The sequence below is a fragment of the Corvus hawaiiensis genome, chromosome Z (assembly GCF_020740725.1).
Source record: "Corvus hawaiiensis isolate bCorHaw1 chromosome Z, bCorHaw1.pri.cur, whole genome shotgun sequence".
Taxonomy (NCBI): domain Eukaryota; kingdom Metazoa; phylum Chordata; class Aves; order Passeriformes; family Corvidae; genus Corvus; species Corvus hawaiiensis.
Window position 1 is genome coordinate 61326564 of NC_063255.1, and position 14357 is coordinate 61340920.

The 14357-nt window shown below is 40.9% G+C and overlaps 2 protein-coding genes across 7 annotated transcripts in view; one reads left to right on the forward strand and one right to left on the reverse strand.

Moving 5' to 3' along the window:
- CCDC171 (coiled-coil domain containing 171) overlaps positions 1–11061 on the reverse strand; it is a 157392-nt gene extending 146331 nt beyond the window's left edge. For all 4 annotated transcript variants that reach the window (XM_048291288.1, XM_048291287.1, XM_048291285.1 and 1 more), the window contains exons 1-4: positions 10907–11061; positions 7823–7965; positions 2217–2349; positions 105–279 (exon numbers count right to left, since the gene is read on the reverse strand). In XM_048291288.1, the coding sequence (XP_048147245.1) occupies positions 105–279; positions 2217–2349; positions 7823–7869 (355 nt within the window). In that variant the 5' untranslated portion in view covers positions 7870–7965; positions 10907–11061. The remainder of the gene's footprint in view (positions 1–104; positions 280–2216; positions 2350–7822; positions 7966–10906) is intronic.
- A 2904-nt stretch (positions 11062–13965) lies between these two features.
- The window catches only part of PSIP1 (PC4 and SFRS1 interacting protein 1), a 38355-nt gene continuing 37963 nt past the window's right edge, over positions 13966–14357 (forward strand). For 2 of the 3 annotated variants that reach the window (XM_048291079.1, XM_048291081.1), the window contains exon 1: positions 13966–14072. The gene's annotated coding sequence lies outside the window, so the exon portion shown is untranslated. Of the gene's footprint in view, positions 14102–14357 lie in introns of all 3 variants that reach the window. The other variant, XM_048291080.1, reaches the window with a different exon arrangement.

The following is a 14357-nucleotide window of genomic DNA, read 5'->3' on the forward strand; positions in this document are numbered from 1 at the left end:
AACAGCAGTAACTAGAAAATTTAGTTAAGCCCCCACTTCTCACTTACCTTACTGACATGAAACAGACTTAGCCTTTATTCCATCCTTACTTCTTTGAAACCTACCTTGCAGTTCCACAAGTTTGTTTTTTGCATCACTTAACTCTTCTTCTGCAGTACGCATTTTCAGATGGGCACCTTTTCTGGCAACTGCCAGTTTGTACTCCAGACCTTGTCGAACAGCCTCTCCTCTCTCAAATTGCGACCGTAATTTGATTATCTGGTTTTCATAGTTGGACACCTAGAAAAAAAGTTTCACAGAACTGCCAACAACGTTCCCTTGAAAAAGTGCAACATGTTACAGAAAGACACCTACAGAATATTTTTAAAAGATACTTGGAATCACATTCACAACTGCTATCTTATTCCATTTGAATTTGAAATACAATCTTGCAAATGCACGTTTATGCACACTTTGATACTTTATTGGTTTGTGCAAACTGATCCTTTTCCTAGATTAATTTCATCTACCTTAAACATACCCCTCTATTTTTCCAAAAATACACCACCTTAAAAAAACTAACCATATATTACTGTCATCTTCCTGCACCTCAGAGGAAAAAATGCCACAAGAGAAACATTATATTCCACAGACAGTTTTCTGGTAGCACTCAGAAAAACGATCATGTTGGGATACTAGACTATTAGACACCTAATAATTCACAAACATACATACGAGCATAAAATTCAGCCCAATAATGCTCAGTAGTCAAACAGATGCTATTAATGCTAACACACAACAAACTAAGAATAGAAAACACTTCCAAAAGGGATCTTATACAGGCTGAGAAACAATATTTCCTGCCAAAAACTGGATTCAGAAAATCAAAGTAAAGATATTTCAACACAGGAAGGTGGAAAGTAAAATACATATTCCTTCAGAACATCTACAAAGTCGCAAAATTCTTGTTAATGAGAACTTCATGCATGGGAAATCACCCGCTTTACAAAGGATTTCCGTGATACTGTTGTAGCAAACTAGTATTGAAATGAAGTAGCATCAAAAATACATTCAATTAATCTTTTCTTTAGTTTGAATATCAGTTTTCCCATTAACAAACACAGGAAAAGGTAGGTGCTGAGTTGTAATCAGTTTCAGCATATTGCTGCTAGGCACACTTCCCACATTTGCTAAAATGCCAATCTGGCAGTTGATAATCTGGTTTAAACTATGCTGCTGAAGAAGTAGTTTTACTACTATAGGTAGCAATTCTGCTCTAAGCAGTCTGTGGTGGCCGGTGAACATACATCACAAGGGACAGAGAGTTTCAGTAAGACAAGTCCCGAGTAACACAAGAATCACTTCTTGTTAGGGTGACCAAAAAGGCTTCTCCCAGGATGCATTGCTCTGTTCTGTTAATCTATCCCAGTTTGGATTCCCCGGTTGGCTGTCAGCCTCTACCCCCTCCTCACTCCCCCTGAGCTTCCCCACTGGACCCCGTTCCCAAGTCCCGCCTTTGCCCCAGCCCCGCATAAAACTGTGAGTTCTGGGCTCATGTTTGTATTTGCCTCTGTAACCTTCGACAGTGTAGCAGCAATGAATGCTCCTGGCGGAACGCACCCAAATGCCCTTCTCAACTCTTTGCTACCGACTGTAGCACTGAACCCACCCGTGCATCTGTGGGGGTACACGGGATCCCACGGAGCTGGGCAGGGACGGTACTAGCAGTCTGCCCGGAGCAGTTGATGTGGGTGCTCATTCATCTTTTTTTGGCTAAATACAGCCAATAAATCTAGTTTGTTGTTCCATATCCATTTATTGTCTCTCAAATTAAGAGATGCCTGCTTCTCCCACAATGACTTGCTCCTGTGCTTCAGTTAAATCGTTATTTTCCCATTGGCTTATTAACTGTGGTGTGATCGAAAAAAATTGATCCCTGGAATTATCTGGAATAAAACAAAAAACCAAACAAACCATCTCTTAGACTGAGCTGGGGATGCACAAGATTCTTCTGCATTTTGCTGTTCTGAAGTGCTGAAGATACCTACCGCACCTTTAACTATTGACAATGACAAGAGGCGCTAACAGTACCTATGAACGGGTATGAGAGGTCTGTACAGTGACACCTTCCTTGATATTTTCCAGCTTTTGATCCACCATGTGAGAGTATTGTTTCAATGAAACAAGATTAATTTATTCCAAGTATAAAGTAAGGCAAATAAAAAAGAAGTCCTTACTTCCTGATTGTGTTGAATAGTTAAGTCCAAATTTTCTTTTTTAGCTTGAAGAAGTTTCCATCTCAGATCTAAAACGGCATCCAACTCCAATTCATTGCTCTTCTGTAGCAACTCACATTCCGCATTACATAAGCTGCAAAATATTGTTGCTTTAAAAATCATAAGCATTCCTTTTAAGTTTTAATCATCCTTTATTTCAATTATCAGATTGTGGACGCAAAGCTCTATACATTCACTTAAGTAAAATTATGCCATGCAGTTGTCATGCTACTGTTGCTTATGTAAACTATGAGAGATGTAGCAGCAGGAACTTAAATCAGATATGCACTTCGAATTTCCCTAAGTCAATTTAAGCACATAAGTTTTTAATTATGTTTCATTATTTTTATTATGGACCCAGTAAACTTCCAGGATGCCAAAAAACATCATTCCAATAACATACATTAAAATGACTAGCAAGTTTCTGTTTGTCTCTGCAGTAAGGCTCATTTTTTAACATGGATTACTGTCTCAAAAACATCACTGTCATAAAATGAACTCATACATGTGGAATAAACCTCACTCTTCATATTTTGTTTTCAAAGATATATACATCTAAACTACAGACAAACAATTGATCACAAACAAAATACAAACTAAAGGTCTACTCCTTTAAAATATTGTTATCTTATTTCTATTATTTTTTCAGCCAAAAGAAAATCTACTTGGCAAGTAACAGGATTCGCCTCTGAGCATCACAAGCAATATCAAAATAATCAAAACAAGTTTTAATGTAGAGAGTGAAAAACTAGTATAGAAACACATACTTAATCAACTAGCTTAATTATCTTACAATCAATTATTATAACTTCAAACTGGAAAACTCTTATTTCAGGAACTGAAAATCAGTGTTCACATTATTTGATACAAGTCATTTTTCAAATTGTTAAAACTGTGTAAGTATGGTTGTAATAACCAGTTGCTCCACACAAAAGTGAAAGTTGTCAGGGCCACTAATATAAATTAAACTGTAAAAAAACCCATGATTAAATTAAACAAAAAAATGGTGTAATTTCATGCAGAGCTGAAAATACTAAAATAGCTTACCTCAGTCTACATGAAGTCTTAAGTATTAATTACAGAAAGAATAGTATAATTAAAATCCAGTATACTGGGTTTTTCTAAATATAAAAAATTACCACCTTACTCCTAGATTTATGTACAAGCACCATTAATATTTTTTAAAACAAGAACATTTATCTTATGATATGTGTTTTCTCAAATAAGTGACTAGCACAAATGTCATCAACAAGGGGGACAGTATTCTAGATTAAATGTAGCCTTTAAAGACATTAATAACAACAAATGATGAAATTTCAGGTTTTTATGTGCAGCCTACAGATATTTTATAATTTAATAAATTCTGTCAAATCTTCATTTAAAAACAAGATGGACTTCATCTGTGTGATCAGAATAATTGTATGTCATCAGTAATTGTTCCACAGAGTGCCATGTACTTAACACATTTTATATTTTTAATAAATGTAGGAGATAAGGATCATTAAAACCTGTATGTACTGCAAGAAAACCAGTGGCACATTATTAGCTTTCAGTATTTACTACGAGACCCACACCCAGAGGAACCAACACATCTCAAAGGGCAAAACAATCAGCAACGAGGTAAGTAAAATACCATTATTTTAAGCAACTCTTAGCTAATGCAGTAAGAAGATAGAGTGGTAAGTCATGGAGGAAGTAAGAGGAATCTGAACAGTGAGAGTGATGCCTTTTCGCTGGTCCTAAAATTATGAGCCAGGCACAGTTAGGTGATAAAAAGGGGTTATCTTTGTAAGGATCCCTAGGTGCACAATTCACATATACAATCTTTATATGATTAGCAAATTAGCATATCTGACAAAAATCCCCAATTGAAGACATAAGTGGTGAGGTAAATCCCCCCCCGTTCAACCCTCTTTGAATTCCCCCTCTTTTAGATAGGAGTTAAACTTTGTTTATGAAAATGTGTCTTGGAGAGTTGTTTCAACCTTGGCTTCCCCAAGATTCTAACCTTGGACCTCCAGCTTGGAGCCGCTGGAGAATTTATTTTGTCTTTCTGTCTAATAGAGTAGGTAAAATGCTATCTACAAATACTATGATGGGCTACAGAGCTACAAATATATGTGTAAAGAATACAGAAAATATATAAAAGAAAAAAAGGCAAGAATGAATTCAGCATCAAGAGCACCTGTAAACTGTATAAAAGGTTGTTTGTGGACATCATATAATAGGTTTGGAAGACCTTTGTTTTCCCATGGCTAGGGAAAAGAGAGATGAAAGAAAGCAAGTAGTCTTATTCAAAGATGGTAAAAGAAGCATCTATCTCAATTAAAGACAGCCAAAAACTTGGTGGCACCAAAGTTAACAAAGCAGAGGTTAGGGGGAAAAACAGGACTCAAACTGAAAGCTAAGGAGGACTAATGCAAAGAGCAAGGATTAAGAAAAGGGTAACCATTTTGATAGTTTGGGGGCAGTGGGGAGGTCATTCTGCTTACTAAGCCTGATATTTAATACTTCTTGTAAGGAGAGCACATGGAATGAAAGCAAGGGAACAACTACTTTTTGAATAGTAATTAAAAAGAAACACCTTCAAATCTTTAAGCAAACTACCTTGGTTTTTATGGCAATCAGCTTTAAAAAAAGGTTTTCCTTTCAACTCTTCTATTAATTACTCAGCAAAAAAAAAAAAAAGAGTACACTGAAGATACATGCACACTAAAACTCACTCAGAGAAAAATTAAAACTATGTGCTTAACTGGACCAGTAGGGGGAAAAAACACCACCACAAACAAGTTACGTGACACCACAAGTCATAGCAAATTAGGGATGTTATAGAAATGAAAAATGTCCATAAGAGCATTAAGACGAACAGCATAACAGTAAGTACTGGGAGAAAAAAAGCATTAAAAGTAACTTCTTATGCACAGCTCCTAAACTTACAATATTAATAGTAAAAACTTATAAAGCAGAAAAGTCTATTTTTGTTCTTATTATAAAACCACATCAGCAACTAAAAAAACACTGACAACAAAACTGATGGAATATTATTATGTTACCTCTTCATTATTTTATTTGTCTACTTAAACATCTTCAAACAAAATAGGGATTACCCTTAATTAACCACTTTATTTCTGTGATATTTTCTTTAATCATCACAGTGACATCAGCACATGCAGTGCTTTGTGAAAGCTTCATACCTACTGAAGAAGAGTCTTCTTTCCATATTCATTTACAAGTAGAAGTGCTACAAGCATGAAGTTCTTGGAAGCTTAAGTCACAAAATCACACAAAAACCCTGGAAAGTTTCAAATCATGTATGATTTGCAGTCTAAGGAATTCAGAGACTGCTTTGCACTTCCATTTTCACATATTCATAGTTCATTGATCATTGGTTTTGAATGAAAATCTGTATTTTAGCAACTAGACCTTTTATCTAAGACATCATTTTTGGTAGTACCTTAAGACTATTTAAGAAAGCGTACGAGCAGGTGAAATAGATTTTGAGTTCTACATCACCAAACACTCAAAAATTCACATTCACTTCACAAGTCAGCTAATCACAGTCAACAAAGAACATTGCAGAGAAACAGTTTTCACTAGCTTTCCTTCCGTATTTGGGTGAAACTGTAATTTTGTATCAGAGAAACTTTCTTTCATTTACTATGTAGCAGTGCAATTATGCTAAACTTCTGCAGTTGAAGTAGTCTGCAGCCTGACTTCCCGACCGAAGTACCTACTCATGGCATTTTGCTACTCCTATACAACCGGCAGTTTTTTACAATCAGATGTTAAATAGTGACAAATAGTTCTCACAGTTAAGATAAACAGGATGAATTAAAGTTTACTTTAATTGTGCCAAAGATCAAACATGTATCAGGTTAATAAAAAGAAGAGCCATGTGCAAGACTAATAGCCAACCTCTACCTCCATAGCTATTGCAGAAAACCCTTCTGGAAGTCCACGTCATTGCTCCTAAACGGAGACAGAAACTACCTCTGCCATGTTTCCTATGCCTGTGTGAGAATTTTTGCACATCAGATGGCCAGTATGCACACCTGTAATGATGGAGTGACTGCTACCAAAAATCTGGTAAAATAAAAAACTCCTTAACACCAAGGTAGCATTAAGAAGCAGGCATTCTTTATTCAGCCAGATGCACAAGGGGGTAGCTCCTTCTAAAATCGGAAAGTTTCTGTTTATTTACTGTATTTTACATAGATATTCATTGATCATCCCAGAATAAACATGCATATGATAATCATTTCCCTGCTACCATTAATATATTTTCCCTCTCCTTTACGCACGTGTTCTTCTGTCCTGGGGGTCTCTCTGGTAGTCCATAGTGGTCAGGGACAGCAATGTTACAGAGTCAAGCTGGCAGGGCACTGGGGCTGGTGAACTTACAGTTCTCCTTCTTACACAATGGGCATTGTGCAGTTCCACAGGTCAGTGGTTTTAGGAGAACAAGCATTGTGTTAGCTCACCAGGTGTAGACAATTTATCATCTGATAACATGTCAACATTAGTGGACAAAGGAAGGGCTACAGATGGCACTTATCTGGGCTTCTGTAAAGCCTCTGACACAGTCCCCTACAACTGAACAAGCTTGAGAAGCAGGCCCATGGGAATCTCAGGAGGCTTAACAAGACCAAGTGCAAGGTGCTGCACCTGGGTCAGGGCAACCCCTGGTGTCAGCCCAGGCTGGGGGATGAACAGATGGAGAGCAGCCCTGCCAAGAAGGACTTAGGCGTGCTGGTGGAGGAGAGGTAGGACATGACCCAGCAATGTGCCCTGGCAGTCCAGAAAGCCAAATGTGTCCTGGGCTGCATCCAAAGCAGCGTGGGCAGCAGGGCCAGGGAGGGGATTCTGCCCCTCTGCTCTGCTCTGGTGAGACCCCACCTGCAGTGCTGCATCCAGCTCTGGGGTCCCCAGCACAGGGGGACATGGACCTGTTGGAGTGAGTCCACAGGAGGGCCAAGAAGTTGATTAGAGGGATAGAGCACCTTTCCTACAAAGAAAGGCTGAGAGAATTGGGATTGTACAGCCTGGAGAAGGGAAGGCTTCAGGGTGACTTAACTGTGGCCTTCCAGTACCTGAAGGGAGCCTACAAGAAAGATGGAGAGAGACTTTTTACATGAGCATGTAGTGACAGGACAAGAGAGAATGGCTTTAAACAGAAGGAGAGTAGGTTTGGATTAGATATTAGAAAAATCCTTTACTGTGGGAGTGGTAAGGCACTGGAACAGGTTGCCCAGAAAAGCTATGGATGCCCCATTCCTGACAGTCAGCTCAAAGCCAAGGTGAATGGGGCTCTGAGCAATCTGGTCTAGTGAAAGGTGTCCCTGTCCAGAGCAGGCAGTTGGAATTCAATGATCTTTGAAGCCTGTTCCAACCCTAGCTATTCTGTAATTCTAGGATCTAATAACTGTATTGACATGGCCTAGTTTGCATATATCACAGCATATCTGGTTCTTCTTCAGTCTGAATTACGTAATTTCAGGGATCTAGAAAATAAACCACAAAATCAGGAACTGTATTACTAGACTTAAAAATACAGAAACGAAGCTCACCTTCTAGCTTCTGTTACAGAGTAGTTGACTGGAGAGGATGAACTCATGATGTCCAATAGGTAGATTTTAAGTCTATAAACTCTGGAGAATGAATTGTTGACTGTATATACGCTTACTTGACAAGCTCCCAAGATGATTAAAGTCTGTAACAGAGACATGCTTTAGTTTAATTGGCAGCATACTGAAAGAATCATTTGTTAATACTCACAAGCAATTAGAAAACAGTGTTACTACTATGTGAACAATTACCAACTACAATTTTACAGTTTTAGTCAACTCTGAGAATTGTACTTCTAGTCTCTTAAGCTTAAAAACTGTAGATTAATATATAAATATATAGTAACATAGCAGAATAGCCCCTGCCAAGGTTTTCTGAATATCAATAAAACTATTTTGTTTGCATACATTGATCCTCTATCTCATAAGACTATTACAAACTCCATTTCTCTTCAAAATAATTCTATTGAAGATAAATGTGTATACTATGATTGCATGTACTGTCTGATAACAGCCTTTAACATAGCAAGTTTTCCAAGTGTTTCATAAACCTAGAATAATCTATTTGAACATATTTTTATTATATTAGATAAAACAGTAATATTTAGGACTATACAGGAGGAATATTAAATTGAACTATAACTCCACTCACTTTTAGAAAAAAATCATTAGTGTTACAATAAAAAAGAAATCAATACAGACAATATATTTATAATGCAGACCTTAAAGAAATCCATTATTTACTTCAAGTTGAACTACAAACTCATTAATGATCTCTTTCCATTAATTAAAGCAAGGTAACATGAAACATCAGTTGTATTCAACAGTCAATAGTAATGACCCATAAAGGTTTATTTTTGAACATGATAGCAGATGGACATTCATATTAAAGTCTAAAACGGGACACTAGCCTGGACTCCATCTTTACCATCCCTGGCTTGCAGCCACATGTTTACAGAATCATAGAACATGCTGAGTTGGAAGGCACCCATTAGAATCATTGAGTCCAACCCCTGGCCCTGCACAAGACACCCCAAGAGTCACACAATGTGCCCAAGAGCATTGTCCAAATGCTTCTTGGACTCTGTCAGGCTGGTGCTGTGACCACTTTCCTGGGGAGCCTGTTCCAGTGCTCAACCACCCTCTGGGGTAAGACTCTTTTCCTGATATCCAACCTAAACTTTCCTGACTCAGTTTCATGCCATTCCCTCAAGTCCTGTCCCTGGTCACCAGAGATAAAGGATCAGTACCTGCCCCTCCACTTCCCCCTGTAGATCACAATGAGGTCTCCTCTCAGTCTCCTCCAGGCTGAACAGACCAAGTGACCACAGACATTCCTCATAAGGCTTTCACCTCCAGACATTTCACCAACCTTGTGGCCCTCCTTTTGCTAATACTTTAATGCCTTTTTTTATATTGTGGTGCTCAATGGCAGCACTTGGTGTAATATATTAATAAAATGATAATTTTATTCATTCCAGTTGCTAATAACCTGCACTAAAAATATGGAGAAGAAAAAAATGCATTCATGCTTCAATCTATAATTTTAACAGAAAATGTAGAAAAAGAACCCTTACTTTTAAAAACTCTGAGTTTGTGATTCGGGGTTTTTTTGTTTGTTTGTTTTGCTTTTACATAAAAGCAGTATATTAATAAAGAATAGCTAGATGTATCCTTTGTGATTTTTAACATCTATCCATGAGAATTCACCTTGGTGTATGTGTTCATAAGACTCAAAACCCAATAATTACCATGCAACAATCACTCACACACCTAGAAAAAACAACACAGCTTTCTTTCCATCTCAAATGAGAAAACAGTTGAAAACTTCATTTTTAAAGTATGGACAGTAGTATAATTTCTAAGGACATATTTAGTTCCATTAAATTATTGGCGCCTTGCACACTGAAAACTTTAACTTTACATGAGAGAAGAAAATCTTGACAGACTACTTGTAGTACTGTACTCAACAAAGATTAATTGCTTGGATTAAAAAAAAAAAAAAAAGAGGTAGCCTGGTATGGGAAACTATACCTCTATCAATTGTGCCAAATTTTCACATTAAGACATAGCTCTGAACACTAAGAAACTAGTTTTTCATACCACCCTTTTCTTAATATTTATTGCCAAAACATATATTTCGCTTTATACCAAAATCTGAATGGTAGAAAAAAAAAAGTGGTGCAACTAAAATTTTCTCAGAAGTCTCTTTTTTTTTCCTCCAGAAGAATTCACAATCACTATCCAACAAATAGCTTCAGCAGGAAAAAAAATCTGTCTCAAAACATAAGCAAAATCTCCTGTGATATATCCACACCACTTTGAAGTTTTAGAACCTTCTGAAATTACTTTTAAGTCTTTTAATTACTTGGGGGGGGGCGGGGAATACCTAATGACTGTTTTCTGGGAATGCTAATGATTTGGAATATACCACATTTCTCTCTAAGATACACATCCATAGTTTACTAGCACACAAATGGATACACTCCAAAAGCACGCTATTTTAATTCGGAAAAAAAATTCAGGCATGGAGTGGCTCATAAGAGCCCCACGATTAAACAAAACAGTTAAGTTTTTGCTTGAGGAGGCAAAACATTCGATGGATGTCACCTACAAAACTTGTGTCATATTCTCCTCACGAACTACTGAATGTGCTTAACTAACTTTATGAAGGCCATTGATTTAGACTGGAGATGGGAAGAAATTCTTTATTGTGAGGGTGGTGAGGTACTGTAACAGGTTGCCCCATCCCTGGAAGTGTTGGAGACCAGCTCTGTGCAACCTGGTTTAGTGGGAAGTGTCCCCGCCCACGGCAAAAGAACGGAACTGGAGGATCTCTAAGGTCCCTTCCAGCAAATTAATTCTAACCAAGATGTACTAATTTAAAACACACAAAGCCAGGCGGAACTACCACATCTGTGTTGCAACCTATAAAAGCTCACCAGCAGTTGTTTCGGCTAGCGAGTGGGTTTTCACTAACGCAGGCTGAAAAATTTTAAGCAAGCCAAAGACCAAAGCAGCAGCATCCCTTTGCTCCGCTGGCCCCGTGGTTGAGCGCACGCCGTGCCGGCGGCTTTGGCGCTTTACCTGGCAGGAAGGGCTGGGAGAACACCGTCAGAACAGAGCTCCAGCAGCAGCAGCAGCACCCCGAGGCCGCTCCGGGCAGCCGAGCGAGCGCGGCCGCCGGGAAGCGCGGCGCGGTTTCCAGGTCCCGCCGGGATGGACGCGGCGGCGCGCGGAACCTCGTCCCAACGGCAACTTCCGGCAGCGGCCGGACGTCATCGGCGGGCGGTCCGGCAGCGCCGCCGCCGCCCACACCTCCCACACGGCCCACACAGACACGGGTTAGGGATTCTGAATTCCAGAAATGTAACAGGCGTGTAGGAAATTAAAATGACCGACTGGCGTGAGAGCCAGATTGAGATGTGGATGTCCTCAAATTCAGGGCAGCACATCCTTCACTCAGATGATCATGAGAAACAAACAGGTAAATGATCTTGAGAGACCATGGGACAAAAATCACAGCAGGGTGGATGAGGGAGACTGGTAACAAAGTTATCATTCCCCTTCTGTTCGCCTCACTGCACAAAGGGAAATGTTCTTCGAAACATCTCAACTGAGACATTTCAAGACCCACATGTAAACATGTATGATGTCAAACAACAACAGCATAAAAGACTGAGTGAATAAAATCCACCCTACAATATCCTAGGAAAGTGGATAATAGTAGTAACATGTCAGTGAAATATCCTTCAAGGTACAAATTGAAGTTTTAATTAAAAGGAAAAAAAAAAAAAAAGCTCCATAATATTTTCACCCTCTAAGGTAAAGACTCAAAACTTAATTTCTAATTTCTGTCTTGATTTGTATAATTGGCTTTTACCTATGGTTTTTCTGCTTCTCCATCATGCAGTTATTCTAAATGTCTTGTGCCAAACTAAATAAGTTCTTTGCCCAGGTTCACAAAAATAGATTTCATCATGTTGCAGTTCTTTTAATAACAGCATGGTTGGGGTTTTTTTGATAAAAATACAGATTGAAGGGGACATCCTCTCTGCTGTTGTCTGATAAGTAGTCAAAAATTACTATGATGAAAAATGGCCTAACTAATGCAAAAATTTAAATTATGTGATAATATGAAAGGAAACAGACTTAAGATCATGTTTGAATGATCCGATAGGTTTTGGCAGTATAAAAACTTGGAAGATTCTGAACCAGTAATACTAGCTTATCTGCCCAAAATGTCCCACACACTGTTTTTCACATTGATTCACAAAAATTACTTTAGATACAATACTGTTGCTGCGTGCATGTAGTCAAACAAATACCTTTCCTTCCTCCCATACTGAAAAATACATCTCTTATACAGAACCATAGAATTATTAAGGTTGGAAAACACCTCTAAGGTCATTGAGTCCTACCATTAACCCAGCACTGCCACAACCACCACTAAACCATGTCCCTAAGTGGTGCATCTATATCTTTTAAATTAAATACCACCAGGAATTGGGACTTTTGCCCCAAATGGCCATTCATTTTTACATAGGAAGAAATATATTTTAATATATCAACGATTTTCTATTTTTTATGAGAAAGTTGGTGCCAGGGATATGAGCTTTGCCACCTCCAAGAAAATCAAGCAAATTTGACATATTTAAGCCATCAGAAAATTGCAGTTTGTTCTTGCTTAACACAGATGGTGTGAAGTTTTTACAGTTAACATTTATAAAGCAACATTTTGCATTTAAGGAGGAGAGAGCCTAGAACAAATCACAACTTGCTCTGTGGCAACTGCAGTGGGTGTTTTGGGCCTGACTTGAGTTTCAGTATCAAAACTGAAAGTGGTAAGATGATTCTTCTCACAAGGACTTGCCTTTATGTTCCAGTAGCACAGAGGGCAGCTGGCAGAAAACTGACCTGGAAAACTTGCGCATCAGCCCACACACCAAGAACTTGAGCACAAGTGGCTAGGGGTCTGCCCCTAGCAAACAGTGTAAGGAGTAATTTTTTGTGCCAATACTCTTACAGCTTTCTACTGGTTTGGGCCTCCATTGTATGGCACAGACAAAGTATACAAATGACTTGCAGGTGGTACTGTGTGGGGCCATCGCGTAGGACTAAAGCCACAGAGAGCTGATGGGCTACTTTTTGATGCAGAACTCGAATTAGATACGACAGGCAAGCTGTAAGAAAGAAGTTCGTGGGTTTATATCTGGTTTTGAGGTCTTCTCTTTGAAGAAAGGTATTTGTGGGGAGGCTGGCAGTGGCTGATGCACTCAGCAAGGAGATCAGCTGACACAAACAGGAGAGGAGGGCACAGGGGCTTGAAATGCTAGGTGAGAAGGAAGTTTAATACGGGTTGGTCAACAAGCCTGGAGAGAACATATGTGGAGAGGACAAGGGGAGTAACATAAAGTCTAAATTAGTAGCAGTTCTAGTTAAAAAACAAAACCAACCACCAAACCAAAGAAAACCTCCACCAAACCCAGGAGTTAATGGCGACTAAGTAACAGGTAAGGACTCTATTACAGACTTAAGAAAACCGTGGATTGTTGGATGCTGGGGGAAGTCAAGACATCAAGCAAGTGGCTGGGGAGTACCCGAGCAACACGGGCAGCTTTGGGGCCGGCAGCAACACGGGATGAGACGCCCGGGAAGGGGACGGCTCTCTAACAGAGCTCGCGGGGGCATGACACACACAAAGAGACCCGTGGGACAGTCGCACCCGCCCGGTTTGCGAAGGAGGATGGCGATCATTAACCACGCCAGCCTGTCAGTGGCTGGGCAGGGCCCATTCGCCCGTATACGTGGCTGGCCTCAGCTCCGCTCCCGCCGCGGCCGGGGGCGGTCTCACAGCGGCGCCGCTGCAGCGGCTGCTCCTCCTGCTCTTTTCTTCTTTCTCGTCCTCCTCCGCTCCCCCAGCGGCGCCGCGGCCGCCCCGCCCCCACCGGAGGAGGAACGAACCACTTTTACGACTGTGGGGAGAAGGAGTGAGCGAGGCTTTCCCCATTCCTTTCTCCAAGCCTGCCTCGGGTCCGGCGGGCTCTTGTCTCTCGTGGCTGCCTGAGTTCCCTCAGGCGTGGAGGCGGGAGCCGAGCTGTCTGTCTTACGGCGGGGCGCGCCGAGTCCCCGCCGGCACGCCGGAGCTCCCCCGCCGCCCCGGTGCGGCGTGCCTGGTGGTACCGGCCTGCTGGCGGGAGGAGGCGGCGCGGCCGTATTTCCCGCGGCGGGCGGCGGGCCGGTCGCTAGCTCGGTTGGTAGCGGGGAGCTGCAGCGCCGCTGGTGAAGTGGCGGGCGGGCGGGCGGGCGAGCTGCGGGGAGAGAGAGAGAAAGGGGGGCGACGGGGGCGAAATAGAGAGCGCGCAAAAAAGGGATGGAGGAAGGAGAGGAGGGCAGGCGGAGTTTCTTTTCCGCGCGCCCCCTCCTTCCCCCCCCCCCCACCCCCCGCAGCGCTCTCGCGCCGTCGTGCTCGTGTGCGTGAGGGGGCGAGTGGCCGGTCGGGGACGGGGGAGATGGGGACAAGGCGGTGGGCGGCTCT